Source organism: Arvicola amphibius, chromosome 11 (assembly GCF_903992535.2).
Source record: "Arvicola amphibius chromosome 11, mArvAmp1.2, whole genome shotgun sequence".
Classification (NCBI taxonomy): Eukaryota; Metazoa; Chordata; class Mammalia; order Rodentia; family Cricetidae; genus Arvicola; species Arvicola amphibius.
This window is the reverse complement of record NC_052057.2, coordinates 12,455,900-12,473,848: the sequence shown is the minus strand read 5'-3', so window position 1 is coordinate 12,473,848 and position 17,949 is coordinate 12,455,900. Positions and strand designations below refer to the sequence as shown.

The 17,949-nt window shown below is 38.5% G+C and overlaps 1 protein-coding gene across 2 annotated transcripts in view; it reads left to right on the top strand.

The window, feature by feature from the left end:
* Window positions 1-14,116, top strand: part of Nmd3 (NMD3 ribosome export adaptor) — a 28,905-nt gene extending 14,789 nt beyond the window's left edge. For both annotated transcript variants that reach the window (XM_038348003.1, XM_038348004.1), the window contains exons 8-16: window positions 226-304; window positions 1,355-1,451; window positions 2,963-3,080; window positions 4,837-4,982; window positions 6,353-6,465; window positions 7,681-7,753; window positions 9,284-9,390; window positions 11,517-11,587; window positions 12,122-14,116. In XM_038348003.1, coding sequence (XP_038203931.1) covers window positions 226-304; window positions 1,355-1,451; window positions 2,963-3,080; window positions 4,837-4,982; window positions 6,353-6,465; window positions 7,681-7,753; window positions 9,284-9,390; window positions 11,517-11,587; window positions 12,122-12,252 — 935 coding nt within the window. In that variant the 3' untranslated portion in view covers window positions 12,253-14,116. The remainder of the gene's footprint in view (window positions 1-225; window positions 305-1,354; window positions 1,452-2,962; window positions 3,081-4,836; window positions 4,983-6,352; window positions 6,466-7,680; window positions 7,754-9,283; window positions 9,391-11,516; window positions 11,588-12,121) is intronic.
* The last annotated feature ends 3,833 nt before the right edge of the window (window positions 14,117-17,949 follow it).

The following is a 17,949-nucleotide window of genomic DNA, read 5'->3' as shown; positions in this document are numbered from 1 at the left end:
GGTCTTGAATTTTGTTCTTGTGAATTAATGTGAATCTTGTTTTCATTTTTTAGCTGCTTATCTGATTTTTGTCTGCCTTTTTGTCAAATAGTTCTTCTTAATATTCTCAACATGTTTTGGCTATACAATTTTCTAATAGTATATTTTACTTATGGGTTTAATTTGTGATGTGGTCATGTTAGAGGAAGACCTTGTTTTGCAGAACCATTTTTATTATATTTTTAGATGGTCTGGATTTCTACTATTCTTCAAAACAACATGCTCAGAAGATGGTGGAGTTTCTTCAGGGTGCGGTTCCCTGCAGGTATGTTGTGAACTTAAATGTCCCTGGATCAGGGAATAGGACATATATAAGTCAATCTTTTCCTCAGGCTTAGATAACTTACTTTGTTAAAATTAAAATTTTGCATGACTATTTAAACAGTCATGAAACATTGAGTTATCCATTTTATATTAGCCAAAGAGTGAAGAATCATTTGGTGGCTAAACCTAACTCCATAATAATGAGCACTGTAAGGCTGGGCTATAGAAGACAGAGAGAAGAGCTATAACTTCAAGATGAGGGGAATTTTCACAAGCTGAATTTATATTGAAAAAATGAGATTAGCAGGAACATTAGTGTGGCTTAGAGTGTAGTCATTCTGATGAAAGTTTGAGATGTAGTGGATAAAATTAGGCTTTGCCCTGTGCTCTAGTTTCATGTCTGTGGCTGTGATAAACTCCCTGACAGAAAGCAGCTTAGGAGAAAGGGTTTATTAAGCTTCCAGTTGTTACAGTTCATATCATGGATAAATCAAATCAGTGAATCATATCTCATCCAAGAGCAGAGAAATGGATGTGAACATGCCTGTCCACTTGCTTGATTATTTCTTCTCAGCTAGATTTCTCTGTGCTCAAACAGTTCAGGACCTTCTGCCTTAGACAGTGGTTCTCAATATTCCCAGTGCTGTGACTTTAATATAGTCCCTCATGCTGTGGTGACCCCAACCATAAAGTTACTTCACTGTTACTTTTTAACTGTAATTTTGTTGTTGTTATGAATTATAATGTAAATATCTGATATGCAGGACCCACAGACTGAGACCTGCTGGTCTAGGGAATGTGCTACTGTGGGGCCGGGTCTTCTCATATCAATTTACTCAATAAAGATAGTTCCCCACAGGCATGTTCATAGACCAGCCCAGTCCTTCTCTGTACTTGATTCTAGGTTATATTAGGTTGACAGTTAAAGCCATCCACACCATTAGAAAGCCGTGTGAAGGCATTGGACTTTGATTTGATAAAAATTGATGTTCCTGACTCCATACAAGGATGGATCTGTCCCTTTCTATTAATACTATTTTTTTCTTAATAGATACAAAGCATCACAAAGATTGATCTCCCAAGATATCCATAGTAATACGTACAATTACAAGAGCACTTTTTCTGTTGAAATTGTTCCAATATGCAAGGTACCTCTTTTTATGTAATTAATTCATGTCTGTAAGAGAATAGTAATTAATTGGTTATATATAATTTATTGCCCCTGGTTTCCTACTGGCTAAAAATTAAGAATAGCATCCTTCAATGATTTTTGACATGCTCAGCTTTGTTTAAAAAAAATCCAAAAACTGTCTTTATAACTATGGGTTGGAATGCTCTTCATTTTGGTGTATTATGGTGAAAAGATTGGTCTGGGGAGATGGCTCATCCTTTTTAAAGTGCTTGCCGTGCAAACTTGATGACTTGAGTTGGATCCCTGGAGCCCAAGTAAAGAGAACCAGTTCCACATAGTTGTCCTCTGATGTCAGCACGTATAGTTGAATATGTGTGTGTGCGTGCACGCATACATACACACACACACACACACACACACACATACACATAAATAACAACATTTTAGCAAATTGATTATAAAATTTTATAATCCAGTTTTATTAAAAGTTGGAATCTTGGGCTGGGCAGTGGTGGTGCACTCCTTTAATCCCGGCACTTGGGAGGCAGAGACAGGCGGATCTCTGTGAGTTCGAGGCCAGCCTGTTCTACAAGAGCTAGTTCCAGGACAGGCTCCAAAGCTACACAGAGAAATACTATTTCAAAAAAATAAAAAGGGAATCTCAGTGGACATACAATAATTTCATGAAACTTTCATCTATAAGAAACGGTAGTTAAAAAGATCAGTGAGCCACTTTGGAATATATGTGGGTAAGAGTTTTGTATATACATGTTAGTGTTTGTATACATAGATGTGTACATATGGAGGCCAGAAGTCAGTTTTAGGTGTCTCCATAAATTTCTTGAGATAATTCCTCAGTGTACCTGGAGCCGACTAATTAATCTGGATTAGCTGGCTAATGAGCCCCTGGCATCTGCGTGTCTCTACTTCTCCACTTCTCGACTTGCAACTTTTTTTTTTACCTGAGTGCTGAGAATCTGTATTCGGCTTCTGCTGTCTTTCTAGCCTGGCCAACAGTATTTTGACTACAGTATTAATGGAAATGAGATCATAGAATCGTCTTGTGAACATTTCAATAAAACATTTAAAACATACATTATCATTTCATTTAAATGTACTAAGATAAAACACTTTTAAAAAAATAAATGAGTAAAATCCAACAAATAGCTTGGTATGGTGGCGCTTGCCTTTAATCTCTGTATTTGGAGGCAAAGGCAAGCAGATCTCTATGAATTTAAGGTGGCTAGTCTACATAGTGACAAGTGGGCTCATTTTCAGAATGTACAGAGTGTTTCTATTTCTGTAAGGTGTAACTTTTATCTGCAGGTCCTTTATTGGCCCAAGATGAAAAATAATGTTGTGGAGCCAGGCGTGGTAGTGTCCTCTAGGCAGAATCAGACTCGATAATTCTTGACTGGCCCATCCACAGATTCAGACAGACAGTTTTGTCAGGTTTATTAATAAGTGTTTATCAAAGGCAGCTAACTTAGAATTGCCTTGTTTTAGATGTTACTTCTTTTTGTCTAGGATAATGTTGTCTGCCTATCACCAAAACTGGCGCAGAGTCTTGGAAATATGAGCCAGATATGTATTTGTATTCGAGTAACTAGTGCCATCCATCTCATAGACCCGAACACCCTACAAGGTAAGCTTTGGAACTAGCTTTGTCCTCTGTGGTAACAGTAATCACTCACGGCCTTTATATTGATTATTCCCCCATACTCATTTTTTTTTTTTTTTTTTTTTTTGAGACAAGGTCTCATGTAGCCTAGACTGGCCTTAAACGCTACATGTTTTCAAAGATGGCCTTCAGTGCCTGAGCCTCCTCCCTCCACCTCCCCAGCACTAGGATCACAGGGTGTGCCCTGAAACCAGGTTGCGTGCTACTGGAGTTGAGCCCGAGGCCTGGTGAATGCCAGCCAAGCATCTGCTAAGTGAGCTACATTCCCAGTCCCAAATGTTACTCTTGATAATATTATTTTGGAAGGCTAATAGTTTAGTACTTTTAAATACTGCAGTTAGCTGGGTGATGGAGTGCACACTTTTAATCTCAGCACTCTGGGGGGGGGGGTCAGAGGCAAGTTGATCTCTGTGAGTTTGAGTCCAGCCTGGTCTACAGAGTGAGTGCCAGGACAGGCTCCAAAGCTACACAGAGAAACCTTGTCTCACAAAAATAAAACAAAACAATACAGGAATTATAAAGCTTTTTGTTATTCTCTTTCTGTTTTAAAGAAACTTTACTGTGAACTTGTAGATAGTTCCGTTTTATTTTCTGAAAATTTTCTGACTCATATAATTTTGGTGACTAAGTCTTTTTTGCCACATGTGTGTATGCTCACACATTTGTGCCTGTTAGGCAGAGCTTCTGCTGCTAAACTATATGTCTAGCCTGCAAGTTTTAGTTTTTGAACAAGTATTTTAAATTTTGGGATATTTGGGCTGTGATCCACTGAGGTACCTAGTTTAAGTAGGAATTTTAACTTTTTGCCATTATTATGGGTCATTTTTAGTTAATCTTTATAGAAATCATTTTTTAAAGAAAGGAAGACTGCATAGTGATAGTCTTGATATTTGTCTCCTCAATCTTGTTCTTAAGTTTCTTATAAGCTTTCTGTATTTTGATACTTTTCAGAAACTCATTGATTATATTATCAGCTAAGGTCTGTTTGCAGTAATAGGGTAGGGTGGGCATTCTTCCCTGTCACATAAAAGTAGGCTTTATGGCTTATAACTTGAACAGCTATGATGACCAGTAGGTTTCTATAATGAAATGTCAGCACATGAAGTCACCATAAAACTGATTGAATTTGTTGTGTGGCATTCTGCTTACATAACTAAGATGTAAATATCTTTTTTTAAAAATTTTTTCCATTCAAAAATTTACACTTCCTCCCCTCCTTCCATTTCCCTCCCGTTTCCCCACTCACCCTCCTCCCTCCCCCTCCCTACTTAAGGGAACCCTGCCCTGTGGGAAGTCCAAGGCCCTCCCCCTACATTCAGGCCTAGGAAGCAATGCATCCAAATAGACTAGGCTCCCAAAAAGCCAGTACGCGCAGTGGAAACAAGTCCCAGTGCCATTATCAATGGCTTCTCTGTTAGCCCCCATTGTCAGCCACATTCAGAGAGTCCAGTTTATCACATGCTCATTCAGTCCCGGTCCAACTGGCTTTGGTGAGCTCCCATTAGAACAGGCATATGATATAAATATCTTTTGACAGCTGATATTTCGCTTGTGCCGTGGGAGGTTTGGAGCTCATATATGGAAGTGAGCAGTGACTTATAGCGGTTTGACTTCTGTTCCTATTGGCCTGGTTCTTCCTGTTGTTATAAACATCCTTCTGGTTAACATGTTTGATGACTTAGATATTTGTCAGTAATCTTGTTTTTATGCTTGTTCTTAGTTGCCGATATTGATGGAAACACATTCTGGAATCACCCTTTCAATAGTTTATGCCACCCTAAACAGCTCGAAGAGTTTATTGTGATGGAATGCAGCATAGTCCGAGATCTGAAACGAAGTGCCGGGGCTGGAGTCTTATCAAAAAAAGTAAGCAGCATCTGCCCATTCTTATTCTTAAACGTTTTTGGTTTTCGATTGTTAGTGATTATAAAATGTGAAATCCAGATAAAGAAATACACCCTGAGGGCCAGAGGCATCACTCAGCAGGTAAAAGTGAAGTCTCATGACCCGAGTCGGGTCCCTGGAATCCACTTTACAGAGTTTTCCTCTGATCTCCAGGTGCTGTGGCATATGCCAGCACCCTGTCTTATACACACAGACACACAAATAAGAAATACAATTACTTAAAACGGAGTTGTCATCACTGGGTCTGGTAGAGCATCCCTTTAATCCCAGCACTCAGAAGGCGGAAGAATTCGGATCTCTGAGTTTGAGCCAGCCTGGTTTGTATGTCAGTTACCAGGGCTACATACTGAGACACATGCTGACACACTGTCTCACAAAAAATGAAATTGAATTCATTGTGAAGGTTGCTGAACTATAGTCTAAGTCAATTTTCTTCTTTTTGTATTGGGAAAAAGGCTTTTTTTCTGTTTTTATTTTTTAAAAAAATCATTATTCACATTTATTTTGGTGGGAGAGAACCAAGTGGACAATTAAATTTCTGAATCGATACTCAATATGAAATCATTCAAACTTTTTTATACAACATAGAACTTCTTTGAGGCAATCAGTTTATCACTATGAGAAGGACATTTGGTCCACATTCAGATTCCTTCCTCTGTCTCAGAAGTTTGCTCAGACTAGCATCTAGGTGGGGAGCACACATTAAACTACGTGAATATTGTAATTCTTAAATCTTTTCTTCAGCGATAAGGCTTCCTGTCTTACTATGATACCAACAGAAAGAGCATATACCTTGTAGAATATACTACCTTCTGGGTCTCTATTCCTGTTTGATTATAGCGCCAATATAACTTGATTTTATTGTCTTTCTCTAAATTAGAAGAGCACCTGCGTTTTGACAAACATGTTTTTATGGGACTGTTTCAGAGATGAGTGTACTTTTAGATTGTATTTGGGGAGGAGGGAGGCTGTTCATGTGCACATGTATACCTGTAGAAGTCAGGACAACTTGAAGGAGCTGCATCTGAGGATCAGACTCATTATCATTAGACTTGATGGCGATCATTGTTGTCACTGAACTATCTCTCCAGCCCAGTGTGTGTCTGGGGGGCGGGAGGGGGGCTCAGTATTAGTGTTAATGTTGTATACAAGTTCTGGGTTGTTTTTATGGTTTCCTTTGAAGACATTTTATAATACAGGGTTTTAGAATTCTGGAAAGTTAGAAGGCAGTTCTAAGTGCATATTGAATGAGAAAAAAGTCAATTTTTAATTTTTTCATGAAATGAGTCTTGAATTGTTCTGTTACTGACTCTCTTTTCTTTTCTGCTAAGCACACCCTTGGGGAGGTCTGGATCCAGAAAACATCTGAAATGGACACAGATAAACAGTATTTTTGTCGGACTCACTTGGGACATCTTTTAAATCCTGGAGACCTGGTGCTGGGGTTTGTTTTATTTTGTCGTGTTTTAACTTGCCAGGTAGCACTGCAAGTGTTCTTCATAAGATAATAAAATACTAAACTTGTTAATTTCAAAAAAGATTGAAGAGGTCTTAAGAGCCTTCTAGCTTATTTTATTATTGATAACTATAAAACCATGTATTGGACAAAAGCCAATAGTAGTTCCATTTGGGCCATCATCTGAGTCAGTTATTCAAATATTTTGGTAATTAAATACTGGATTTATATAGTTAGAATATTTATAGCTTTTTAATGGTAGTGGGTTGTTTAGGTGACTGTGAAAATGCTTCACTTTTTGGAAATAACCAGGGCTGACTGTGAAAATGCTTCACTTTTTGGAAATAACCAGGGCTGAAGAGATGGCTCAGAGTTGTGTGTACTGCTCTTACAGAGGACCCAGGTTCAATTCACAGTCCTCCTGTCACAACTATTAGTAGCTCCAATTTTAAGGGAGCTGATGCTTCTGACTTCTAGGCACTTGCATGTATATAGCGTACATAAATGCATGCAGGCACATACACATAATAAATAAATTAATAAAACAGCAGTCCTTTATGTCAGACAGCACCATAAAAGTAAGTAGCTGTGTTTGCATCTGAGTTCATCAGTGTCCTCTAGACATGGGCTTTGTTCCAGCAGTTTGAGCTCCGTTTACAAGAAAGTGAGAGGTTGTTGCTTGTTTTATAAACTTGCAGACTCAGTTGCATCCTGAAATTAAGGCTGCTGTGTCACTCCGTCTTGTCCTTCACAAGAATATGGAAGGAGGACACAAGGGACAGTGACAGACTTAGTGTACCTGTTTGCAGAGAAGCATGTTCACCACATGGCATATTTCAGAACTGTTATTGATTATTTAATAATTTTAAATTTTATGTGTATCTTTTTCTTGTATGAGTGTAGGTGCCTGGTGCCTACAGGTTGGGAGAGGATGTTGGATCCCCTGGAACTGGAGTTAAAATGGGTGTAAGCTGCCATGTGGTGCTGCGAATTGAACCTAAGTCTTCTGAAAGAGCAGCCAGTGCTCTTAACCACTGAGCCATCACTCCAGCCCCAAATTTCAAAACTTAAAATGAGGAGCATTCAGAATCTTCTACTTAGAAAGATTGGGGTGTGTGTGTGTGTCCATATAGAGAGATGATGTATATAAAACAGAATTATCCACAAGGATACTTATTAAACTCTTCACTGTTTACATTTCAGATTTGATTTGGCCAACTGTAACTTAAACGATGAGCATGTCAACAAAATGAAGTCAGATAGAGTTCCAGATGTGGTAAGGCTTTAGGGTTTTGTGGGGTTTTTTGTTGTTGTTGTTTGGTTTTTTGTTCTTTTTCCTTCTTTTCCTTTTTTTTTTTTTTTTTTTTTTTTTTTTTGTTGTTGTTGTTTTTCCTGTGTTAAAGAGGATTGTTATACTTCTGAGGATTTATTCAGGGTACCCCTACCTCCAATAATCAGATTTTCATTTTCTTAGCAAAACACTTGATCCTGCCTGACCTGGTGGTACAGGCTTACAATCTCAGGTGTGCAGGAGGCTGATCTGAGAGGATCACAAGTTCAAGACCTGTCTGGGCTAGAGAGTGAGTCTGAGTGAATTTAAGATTGGATTGGGAAACGTAATGAGACCCTGTCTCAATAGAACAGAAATGAACTGGGGACATTACTCGGTGACAAAGTGCTTGCCTGTCATGCAGAATGTCCTGGCTTTAGTCCACCAGTACTGCTGATAGAGGGAACGTGAGTTTGCACCTGGAAATGGAGACCTCTCAATTTTATTCAGGCTCACTATTATGTTAGCTTCAGCGTATTTTGTGTATTTTCTCAGCTTCACAGGACATTTAGAATTAAGTCCATTATTAACTATTAAATACAAATTAAAAATGAAAATAATCTTAATAGTGTCAACTTTTGGAGACAGACTTTTACTTTGGAAAAGTCTGTAGAGTTGTGTAGTGGTGAGTTTAAAGTTCATAAACAGCAGTAGATGAAGGATAGGACCCTGCTCCACTTGGTTAGTCTTTTCAGAATAAAAATGAATTTCTTTAACTCTGAGCAAAAATGGAGTCCTGGTGATAGGAGGTTCCTATCTCATCTGGCTCTTCTTCAGTTGGTGACAGAAAAGAATTGGGTATGGGTCAAGTGGGTATTCATTGTTTAGATTTATTATTTGGTGTGACGTGTATGAGTGTCTTGTTGGCATGTGTGTGTCCACCATGTGTGAACAGTGCAGGTGGATGTCAGTGAGGGTGTCAGATGCCCTGGAACTGGAGTTACACATGGTTGTGAGCCACCATGTGGATGCTGGGAACTGAATCCAGGTCTTCCTCAAGTGCCGCCAGTGCTCTTAACTACTCAGCCATCTCTCCAGCTGCAGGATGGGTATTTATTAAATGGGCTCACGAGGAGATCACTAGTCATCTCAAAATTTTTCTGTTTTCTAAAATTTTCACTATGTAATTATTAAATGTTATAAAATTCATGTAAATTTTTTAAGTGCTTATTACTGTGAAAAAATGGAGTGTAATGTTTCAAAATGTGCTATATGAATGGTGACTGAAAAAATATAATAATAGCAATGCAAGTTTTTGGCATTAAAAATTTAGCATTTAGTCATTTGAAATTTTCACAGTTAGATAAATAATGCTCAAATGCATCCTCATGAATACATAGTAAAAGTTTTAGACATCCTCTTGACACCTTTCTCCTGAAGTGAAACAACGGCCCACAGTTGGACTCCCTGGCATCCCTAAGTTTTGAATGTTCCTGCTGTGTCTCTTTGCTGTAACTGCAGATATTTCTGTTCCAGGTGTTAATTAAGAAGAGCTATGACCGTACCAAACGCCAGCGCCGTAGAAACTGGAAGCTGAAAGAGCTTGCGAGAGACAGAGAAGACATGGACACAGATGATGAAAGGTACTGCTTTCCTTACGCTTGGAGTTGTTTCAAGGGAAACCCTTAGGAGGTAGGCTTATGTTGTAAAGAAATTGCTATTACCCAATAGATTTTTCTTTCCTTTTTCTTTTTTTATTGATATTTATTGAGCTCTACATTTTTCTTTGCTCCCCTCCCTGCCTCTCCTTACTCCCCTTCAACCCTCCCCCAAGGTCCCCATGCTCCCAATTTACTCAGGAGATCTTGTCTTTTTCTACTTCCCATGTAGATTAGATCTATGTAAGTCTCTCTTAGTGTTCGCATTGTTGTCTAAGGTCTCTGGGATTGTGATTTGTAGGCTGGTTTTCTTTGCTTTATGTTTAAAATCCACCTATGAGTGAGTACATGTGATAATTGTCTTTCTGTGTCTGGGTTACCTCACTCAAAATAATGTTTTCTAGTTCCATTTTCCTGCAAAATTCAAGATGTCATTATTTTTTTCTGCTATGCAGTACTCCATTCTGTAAATGTACCACATTTTCCTTATCCATTCTTTGGTTGAGGGGCATTTTAGATTCCTGTTGAAAGTTCTCTGTTTAGGTCTGTACGTCATCTTTTTATTGGATTATGTGTTCTTTTGGTGTCCAGTTTCTTGAGTTCTTTGTATATTTTGGAGATCAGACCTCTGTCTGATGTGGGGTTAGTGAAGATCTTTTCCTATTCTGTAGGCTGTCATTTTGTCTTGTTGACCATGTCCTTTGCTTTACAGAAGATTTTCAGTTTTAGGCCAATAGATTTTCGTACTCAAATTAACTTAGGAAGAGAAAGTTATGAATGGAATCTACTTAGGAGAATCTATAAAGGAATAAAATGACATTATACAACCTCAATAATCATTTCCTGGGTCATTGTCTTTTATATTGCAGTGTTAATGAAAATAATTTAGTTTAAAAAGTTCAAGTATAAGCCTGGCGGTGGTGGCGCACACCTTTAATTACAGCAATCAAGAGGCAGAGGCAGGTGGATCTCTGTGAGTTTGAGGCCAACCTGGTCTAGAAGAGCTAGTTCCAGGACAGGCATCAAAGCTACACAGAGAAAGCCTGTCTCAAACACACACACACACACACACACACACACACACACACACACACACAGTGTAATGAATAATTACCACGTGGATATCAGAAATAGATGGTTGCTTATATCTTAAGCTTAACATAATAGTTCATTGACATTAGATATTACTCAGATAACGTAAACAGACATGAAAATAATGTTTTCTAAAAATGTTTATTGAATACATTAAAATGTGACCTTAATTCTTTTTTCTTTTTTTGATATTTTTATTTATCTTTATGTGGATTAGTGTTTGCCTGAATTTATATCTGTTTCATGTGCATATAGTCCCCCTGGAGGCCAGAAGATGTCAGATCCCTTAGGACTATAGAGTTATAGATGGTTGTGAACCTGGGTCCCCTGGAGGAACAGTCAGTGCCCTTAACTGCTGAGCTGTCTCTCTAACCTGTGACCTTAATTCTTGATGATGATAAAAACATTGAAAAAAAAAAGAAGAATTTATATTACTGGGAATCAATAACATTTCATTATGTAATTTAAAAATACATGTTTAGCATGTTATACTGTTTAGTAGTACACACTTGACTGTTTCAGCTGTGGTCTTAGCCTGGTGATATGACTCAGCAGCTAAAGACTCAAGCCCCTGGAGCCAACATAGAAACTGAAGGGCAGGAAAGACGACTGCAGTGGGAAGAGTGCGTCCTGCTCTGTCAGCTCAGGTGCAGTGCCCAGCACCCACTGGGGTGGCTGTGGCTCCATAGCATCCAGTGCTCTACGGGGACCCTCACACTTCTGGCATACACACACATACATGCACATGCACGCATAAATAAAAATAAATCATTAAATCACAAAACAGAACACCTCAAATTAACTGTAGTCACTTGTCCCTGGGAATTGATTTGTGTGGTAGAATGGAGGTGAGAGGTATCTTTTCATTGTCTTAAACTTAACATCACTTTAATATTCAGCAGTTATATAATATTGTAAGGAAATTTGTTTCCCAGCCTACCTACTTAATTAGCAGCCGTATTTCAACTTTGCAAATACTATAATTTTGAGACAGTGCTCAGAGTTTCTTTTTCTTGCAGGCAATATCAAGATTTCCTTGAAGATCTTGAAGAAGATGAGGCAATTAGAAAAAATGTCAACATTTACAGAGGTTAGTGTTTTAGGTGTATTGAAGTCATGTTGTAGATAGATCTGTGAGGATTTTTTTTTTTTTTTTTGGTTTTTCGAGACAGGGTTTCCCTGTAGTTTCTAGAGCCTGTCCTGGAACTAGCTCTTGTAGACCAGGCTGGCCTCGAACTCAGAGATCCGCCTGCCTCTGCCTCCCGAGTGCTGGGATTAAAGGCATGCGCCACCACCGCCCGGCTTGTTGAGGATGTTTTAAACTTACTTTTTATAAGTGACTTTTATTTGTCTTATAAACTGCTGTAGTCGGGCTTTTACCTACAGATAATTAAGGAACAGTATAATTTCCTAAATATTGTTTGTTGTATACATAATGAAGCAATTGTTATCTGAGCCTGATTCCTTAAGTTGCTAGCTCTTGCATATTTAGTTTCCTCATTTATTTAGTATTTGAAAGCCTGCTGTAGATAAGATGAGAGCCTTAGTTAGTGCTGATGATGGTAGGGATAGTGGTTTGTGCGTATCCATACCTGTACATGTGAAATATCCCCTCCTTCCTTAGACTCCACCATCCCCGTGGAGAGTGACACGGACGATGAAGGAGCCCCACGAATTAGTCTGGCTGAGATGATTGAAGACCTTCATATTTCCCAAGATGCCACTGGTGAAGAAGGTGCATCAATGATGTCATGATGAGCCATGGTATATGCTGTTTGTGTGTCTGTGACCTCAGAAGTCAGCAAGATGAACATCATTATATAGTACATGCATTCCTTTGTATTTTGGGAGGAGAATTTGGTTTTAAAGTTGAATATATGATTATTTTTATTGTTCACTTACAGTATTGAAAGGTTTCGTAGTTTGATGGTTAGAAAAAGTGCTGAGATGGAATGTAGTTGTTACTGACACGGAGGCATCTTATGCAGTTTGTCTTTCAGAGGAGCCGTAGCAGTTTTACTACTTCAGTGCTGGAGTCAAAGACCAAGTTAGGATCCTTTGGATATTAACCAAGTATTAGAATACAAGCCAACCTCTTACATTGTTCTATGTTAACTGCTTTGGCCCACTTTAAATCACTTTCATATCTTTGGGGCAGGGAAATGAAAATTCAGTTTATCACAGGACAACTGGGAAGTTAATCGTTTTATTTCTACATAGAATTAGTATCCTTACCCCTTTTCTCCCTTCCTCGGTTTAAACTCAAGGCTTGTACTTGCAAAGTTGCTGTCCAGTCATTAAGCTATAACTTTAGCTCTATAAAAAAAAAAAAAACTTAACTGAGGGTTATTTTAATTTTTATTTCAGTAGACTGAAATGTATTTAAATGTGTGTAGGTTTGTAGGGAGCACCGATTAGTTTTACAGGTTAAATAACAATTTGATTTGTATTCTACTTTGGACAGCAGCTTAGGGTGATAGCTTGCTTTTATTATAAAAATGTCTGCCCCTTGTATCAAGGATATAATTTTTAAATTTGGGGTTTCAAGTTGAGAATAAAGACTATTTTTTCTGTCCACTTCTGCCATTGAACATAATGCACCACCGTCAGCAAGAATGGTTGTAGATGATGGAATAGGAAAATGTTATATTAAACCAAAAGTAATGCCTTCCATATTCCGAAAGAAGAGTGTTGGCTCGGGTTTAAGCATTTCGAAAATGAATTTTTATAACCTTGTTCCTATAAGCAAGATTTGGTAAATGCACCTTACTGAATGTTCTTTACTTACCATTAAGAATGCAGATGAAACCATGTGCTCAGTGCCACACTGTTTTTTAAGACCCGACACCCTGGCTTTTGAAGTTAGGAGTAAAGGCCCAAACATCCTCCAGTCCTTCATTTCTGTATGTGTATTCATCTAAAAAGCATGTCTGTCCTGGTGGCACACTGATGGGGACGGCAGTTTGAGCATGACCATAGCAAGTTCTCATTTGTTTTACCACTGGTTGGTTTATCAAGATTTTAAGGCAGTATTCATGCCCTTTTCTAAAGTGAAGTTGTTATATGCTTAATGTGATTTTCCCACTTAAAAAATTTAGTTTCCCTCTAATCTTAGTCTTCCTTGAATAAAGGTATCCAAGAGCTTGCAGAGTCAAATAGCTTTCTAAGTCCACTATTTCTGTGAGTCCCAGGGTATGTGTATATTATGTAATCACAGTCAAAGTACAGGTCGGCATATACATGCATACACACACACACACACACACGCTCTAAAAATCCCCTCACTCTGTTTTTAAACCGTACCTGTATTCCCTCGATAATCTAATCTGAACTCTGAACTTAGTTTGCTTCTGTTAAAGTAAATGGGTGACATCACACAGTGTGTGTGTGTCTGTATGTATATATATTTATTTTAGTTTCTCAAGTTATTTATGTCCAGAGTTTCCTTTTATTTCTACTATTGCACTGTATGGATGTATCTTTATCTATTCCTTTGTCGAGGCACATTTGGTTTTAGCTTTAGATTCTTAAGTTTAAATGCTGTGAACATTTCAGGGTTTGTTGTTGTTGTTGTTGTTGATTTTTTCATTTTGCCTTAATAAAGAACTAGGAATTGGGAGTAAGGGGAATTTGGTTATCGTTCAGTGGTAGAATACTTGCTTAGCATGTGTGAGGACCTGGCTTTGATTCCCAGCACTAGGACAAAAACAAAAACAATAGCAAATAAGAATGGGATTGTTACAGTGTATAGTGAGTGTGTGTTTAATTTTATAAAAGTCTGCCAAGCTTTACCAAAGTGGCTGCACCATTGAGTTCTCAGACCAGCAGTGGATGAGAACTTCATTACCCTGGTCCTTGTCAGTGTTTTTATTTTTTTTTTTTTTTTTTTTTTTGGTTTTTCGAGACAGGGTTTCCCTGTAGTTCCTAGAGCCTGTCCTGGAACTAGCTCTTGTAGACCAGGCTGGCCTCGAACTCAGAGATCCGCCTGCCTCTGCCTCCCGAGTGCTGGGATTAAAGGCGTGCGCCACCACCGCCCGGCTCTTGTCAGTGTTTTTAACATGGCAGGTGATGGTGGTATCTTTTGTGACTCTTTTTTTTTAATGTATATCTGATTCAGGCCTGTGTACTTTAGGCAAGTAGTCCAGCATTGAGCTGTATCTCCAGCCCTCTTTTTGTGATTTTTATAGGCATTTTTATAGTATCTTTTCATGTGCTAGTTAATTTGTGTGTCTTCCTGGATTAAATGGCTATTTCAAATCTTTGCAGCCTTTCTTTTCTTCTTTCTTTTTTTGAGATAGAACATTTCTCCCTTGCCTTTCCTCTCTTCAAACCTTCTCATATACTCTCCCTTCTCCTTCAAATACATAACTTCGTTTTTTGCTAATTGTTATTGTATACATATATGTGTATTTATATACACATATATTCCTAAGTACAGCCGGCTCTGTCCATATAATGTTACTTCTATGTGTGTTTTTAGGGTGGCTTGGTGTGTTTTCCCTGGGGAATACTATGTCTCCGGCTCCCAGTTTTACTCAGTTGCCTGTAGTTCCTTTTGTCTTTTTTTAAAAACTGTTTTCTTACCTTAGTGAAAAGTACTATGAAGAATATTATAGACTGGGCTACATCAACTCTATAACTTTGATGCTTCTGGAGGCTAGAAAGTCAAATTTAGGGTTCCATTATGGTCAGGCTCTGGGGAAGTCCTTTTAGTTTTGCAAAAACCCTGAGTCCTCACAGGTACAGAGCAACCCTCTCTGGGTCACCTCCTTCACTAATCCCTTGGTAAGGCTGCTACTATCACTATCTAATTACTTCCCTAAGGCCTCACGTAATCATTAACATTAGGATTAGATTTTATCATGTAAATTTGGGGAACATATATTCAGCCCATAGCAGGTTTGTTGCTCTTATTTGTGAGCAGTTAATTTTTATAGTTAATACTGAGATACCAGAACCCAACAGCTGATGGATGTCTCTTCAGATTCTGTCTTTGACATACCTTTTTGCTACATAAATTGTTGTTCAGAGTGGGGTACTCTTGGATTTCCTTTGATCAGGCTCTGCATTATGTCATTGCCTTAGTCTGCCTCCTGAGGCTGTGCTGTTAGAGAGGACAGCTCTCCCTTGGGCCTGCGGTTCTAAGGAATCATGAAGGACTTTTCATAAAACTATGTAAGGGTTGATCCTTCGCAGCTGCTCATTGTGTCACATTGAGTTTTCTGTATGTTTGTGTCAGGATCTTAGCTGTATAACATGGAATGAACTAGTGCTTATTACATAGACCAGGCTGGCCTCAAATTCTAGTCCACATGTGCAAACCTCCCAAGTGCTGGGATTAAAGGTGTTTACTGTGATGCCTGCTGTCACATGTCCAAATAACTTGACCAGTTCCAAGAAGGTAGGCCTTGAAGGCAAGAGATTTGTCTAGGTATCTCTTCTTACTCCAGAGGAATATGATGAAATAACTCAGCTTTAATTCTTTGAATTCTTACAATGACATTTTCTTTGAATGAACTGCCTATTTCTTGGAGGACAGTCTTCATTCTTGATGCCTATTCTCAGGAGTGGTTTAGCTAACCACATCTTCCTTTGGCAATGCTGCTTTAATTTGATCCGCAGGGATTAGCACTGTAGTTACAATTCTCAGACATTGCCTCTGTCAATTTCATGTAAGTTGGTACTTATAACCTACTTCATAGCATTCTTGTGAAGGATTTTGAGATAACATGCATTAGCACTAGTTCATGAAGTGCCAAATAAACAATTCTAAGCAGACCTGGTGATGCAGGTAGAGAAATAATGGCATATTTGGGGCATGGGGGTAGGTTCAGTGGTGAGGCCCTGGTTCAGTACCCACTACCATAAGAAAAAAAAAAAAAGAAAAACAGTTTGTTATCACTTTACCTTCGACTTAGTACCATATACTTTGTATCTGGTTCCTGTGTGTGTGTGTGTGTGTGTGTGTGTGTGTGTGTGTGTTTTGCTGGAGTGTAGAACCTAGGTCCTCAAGCATGCTAGATGAATTTCTTATTATTTGTCCTGTAAAGTGACTCTTCCCCCCCCCCCCGTTCCTCCAGAAGAAAATCATGTGTACAGCCCATAGTTAAGTGGTAGTGAATTTTTCTACTCAACCCTGAGGGTGAGGTACAGAAACTATTTAAAATTAATCTGCATGGGAAATTTGTCCTGTGTTTTACTCTTCAGTCACTTAATTCAGTGTAGATTCATGGGTATTTATTGTATGCTTTGTATTGTATCTTTTACTGTTTTATCTTATTATGATATTTGTACTGAGCATTTTTTTTCCATTTTGGAATTACAAAATGCCTATGCTCAGCTTGTGTATTTTCCTCTCTTGAGTTGGCCATTTTTCACAGATCTTTTTCTACTGATTGGAAAATAGTTCAGTAAACCATCATCTAGGCAATAGGTATACTTACTACAAGAATCCACTTGGCTTGGACTGTGCACACACCTCTCTTGTAATAACACACCTGCCATCCTAAGACTGTTATCTGTATATACTACACACACACACACACACACACACACACACACACACACAAACACACACACACAATTCACCTCACATCCTGTTAGCAACCTAGGGCCCCCTATCTGCATTGTATTACACACTCCGTTCTAAACAATGGGACAGATTGCTCCAACCCTTAACAGTCACACCTAGACATACTGTTCAGTCTTAGTCTATTTACATCCTGATATAAAAGGGTTATATCTGGCTAACTTGATTGCTGAGACTCTGCATAGCACTTGACTCTTCATAAGATTGCAACCTCAGCCGGCCATCAGCGCAGTCTTTAGACTTGAAGGCACTCAAGCAAGACATGTCTGGGCATCTGACCCACAGTCAAGTGTTTTTAATCATTAGATCTATGTGTGTGTGTGCATCATCTGCTGGGTAGCAATAGGTACTTACATGTACCCTTGAGGTCCACAGAGGTCTTTTTTACCATTTTCTCTTCCCTGACTTTCCCACACATGTGGTGTAATACTAGACTTTCTCCTCTCACCCTGGTAGGTGATAATCGTGGTATTCATTTTAATTACATTTAATTGATTACACGTTGAATAGCCTTTCATATTACTTAATTAGGTACTTGAAATTCCATTTCTGATTATTCCTATCTATTTTTCTGTCTTGTTGATTTGAAGACATTTCTTACAAAAGTGGCTCTTGATGGTTTTGGACTTTGAAAATGCCCTGATGTTTGTGAGTTTTGCTGTCCTTTGCCAAACAAGTTTCACTATGATGTAGTTACAGTCAGACATTCATTTTGTTTTAAGATTTGTCTCTTATATTAGGCATGACAACTGACATCTGAAATTTGTATTAAAGTTGAGACTGTGGCTGGAAAGATGGTTCTGTGATTAGAATTGACTATATTTCCAGTTCACAACCCTGTAAAGTCATTTACAGGGCGTCTT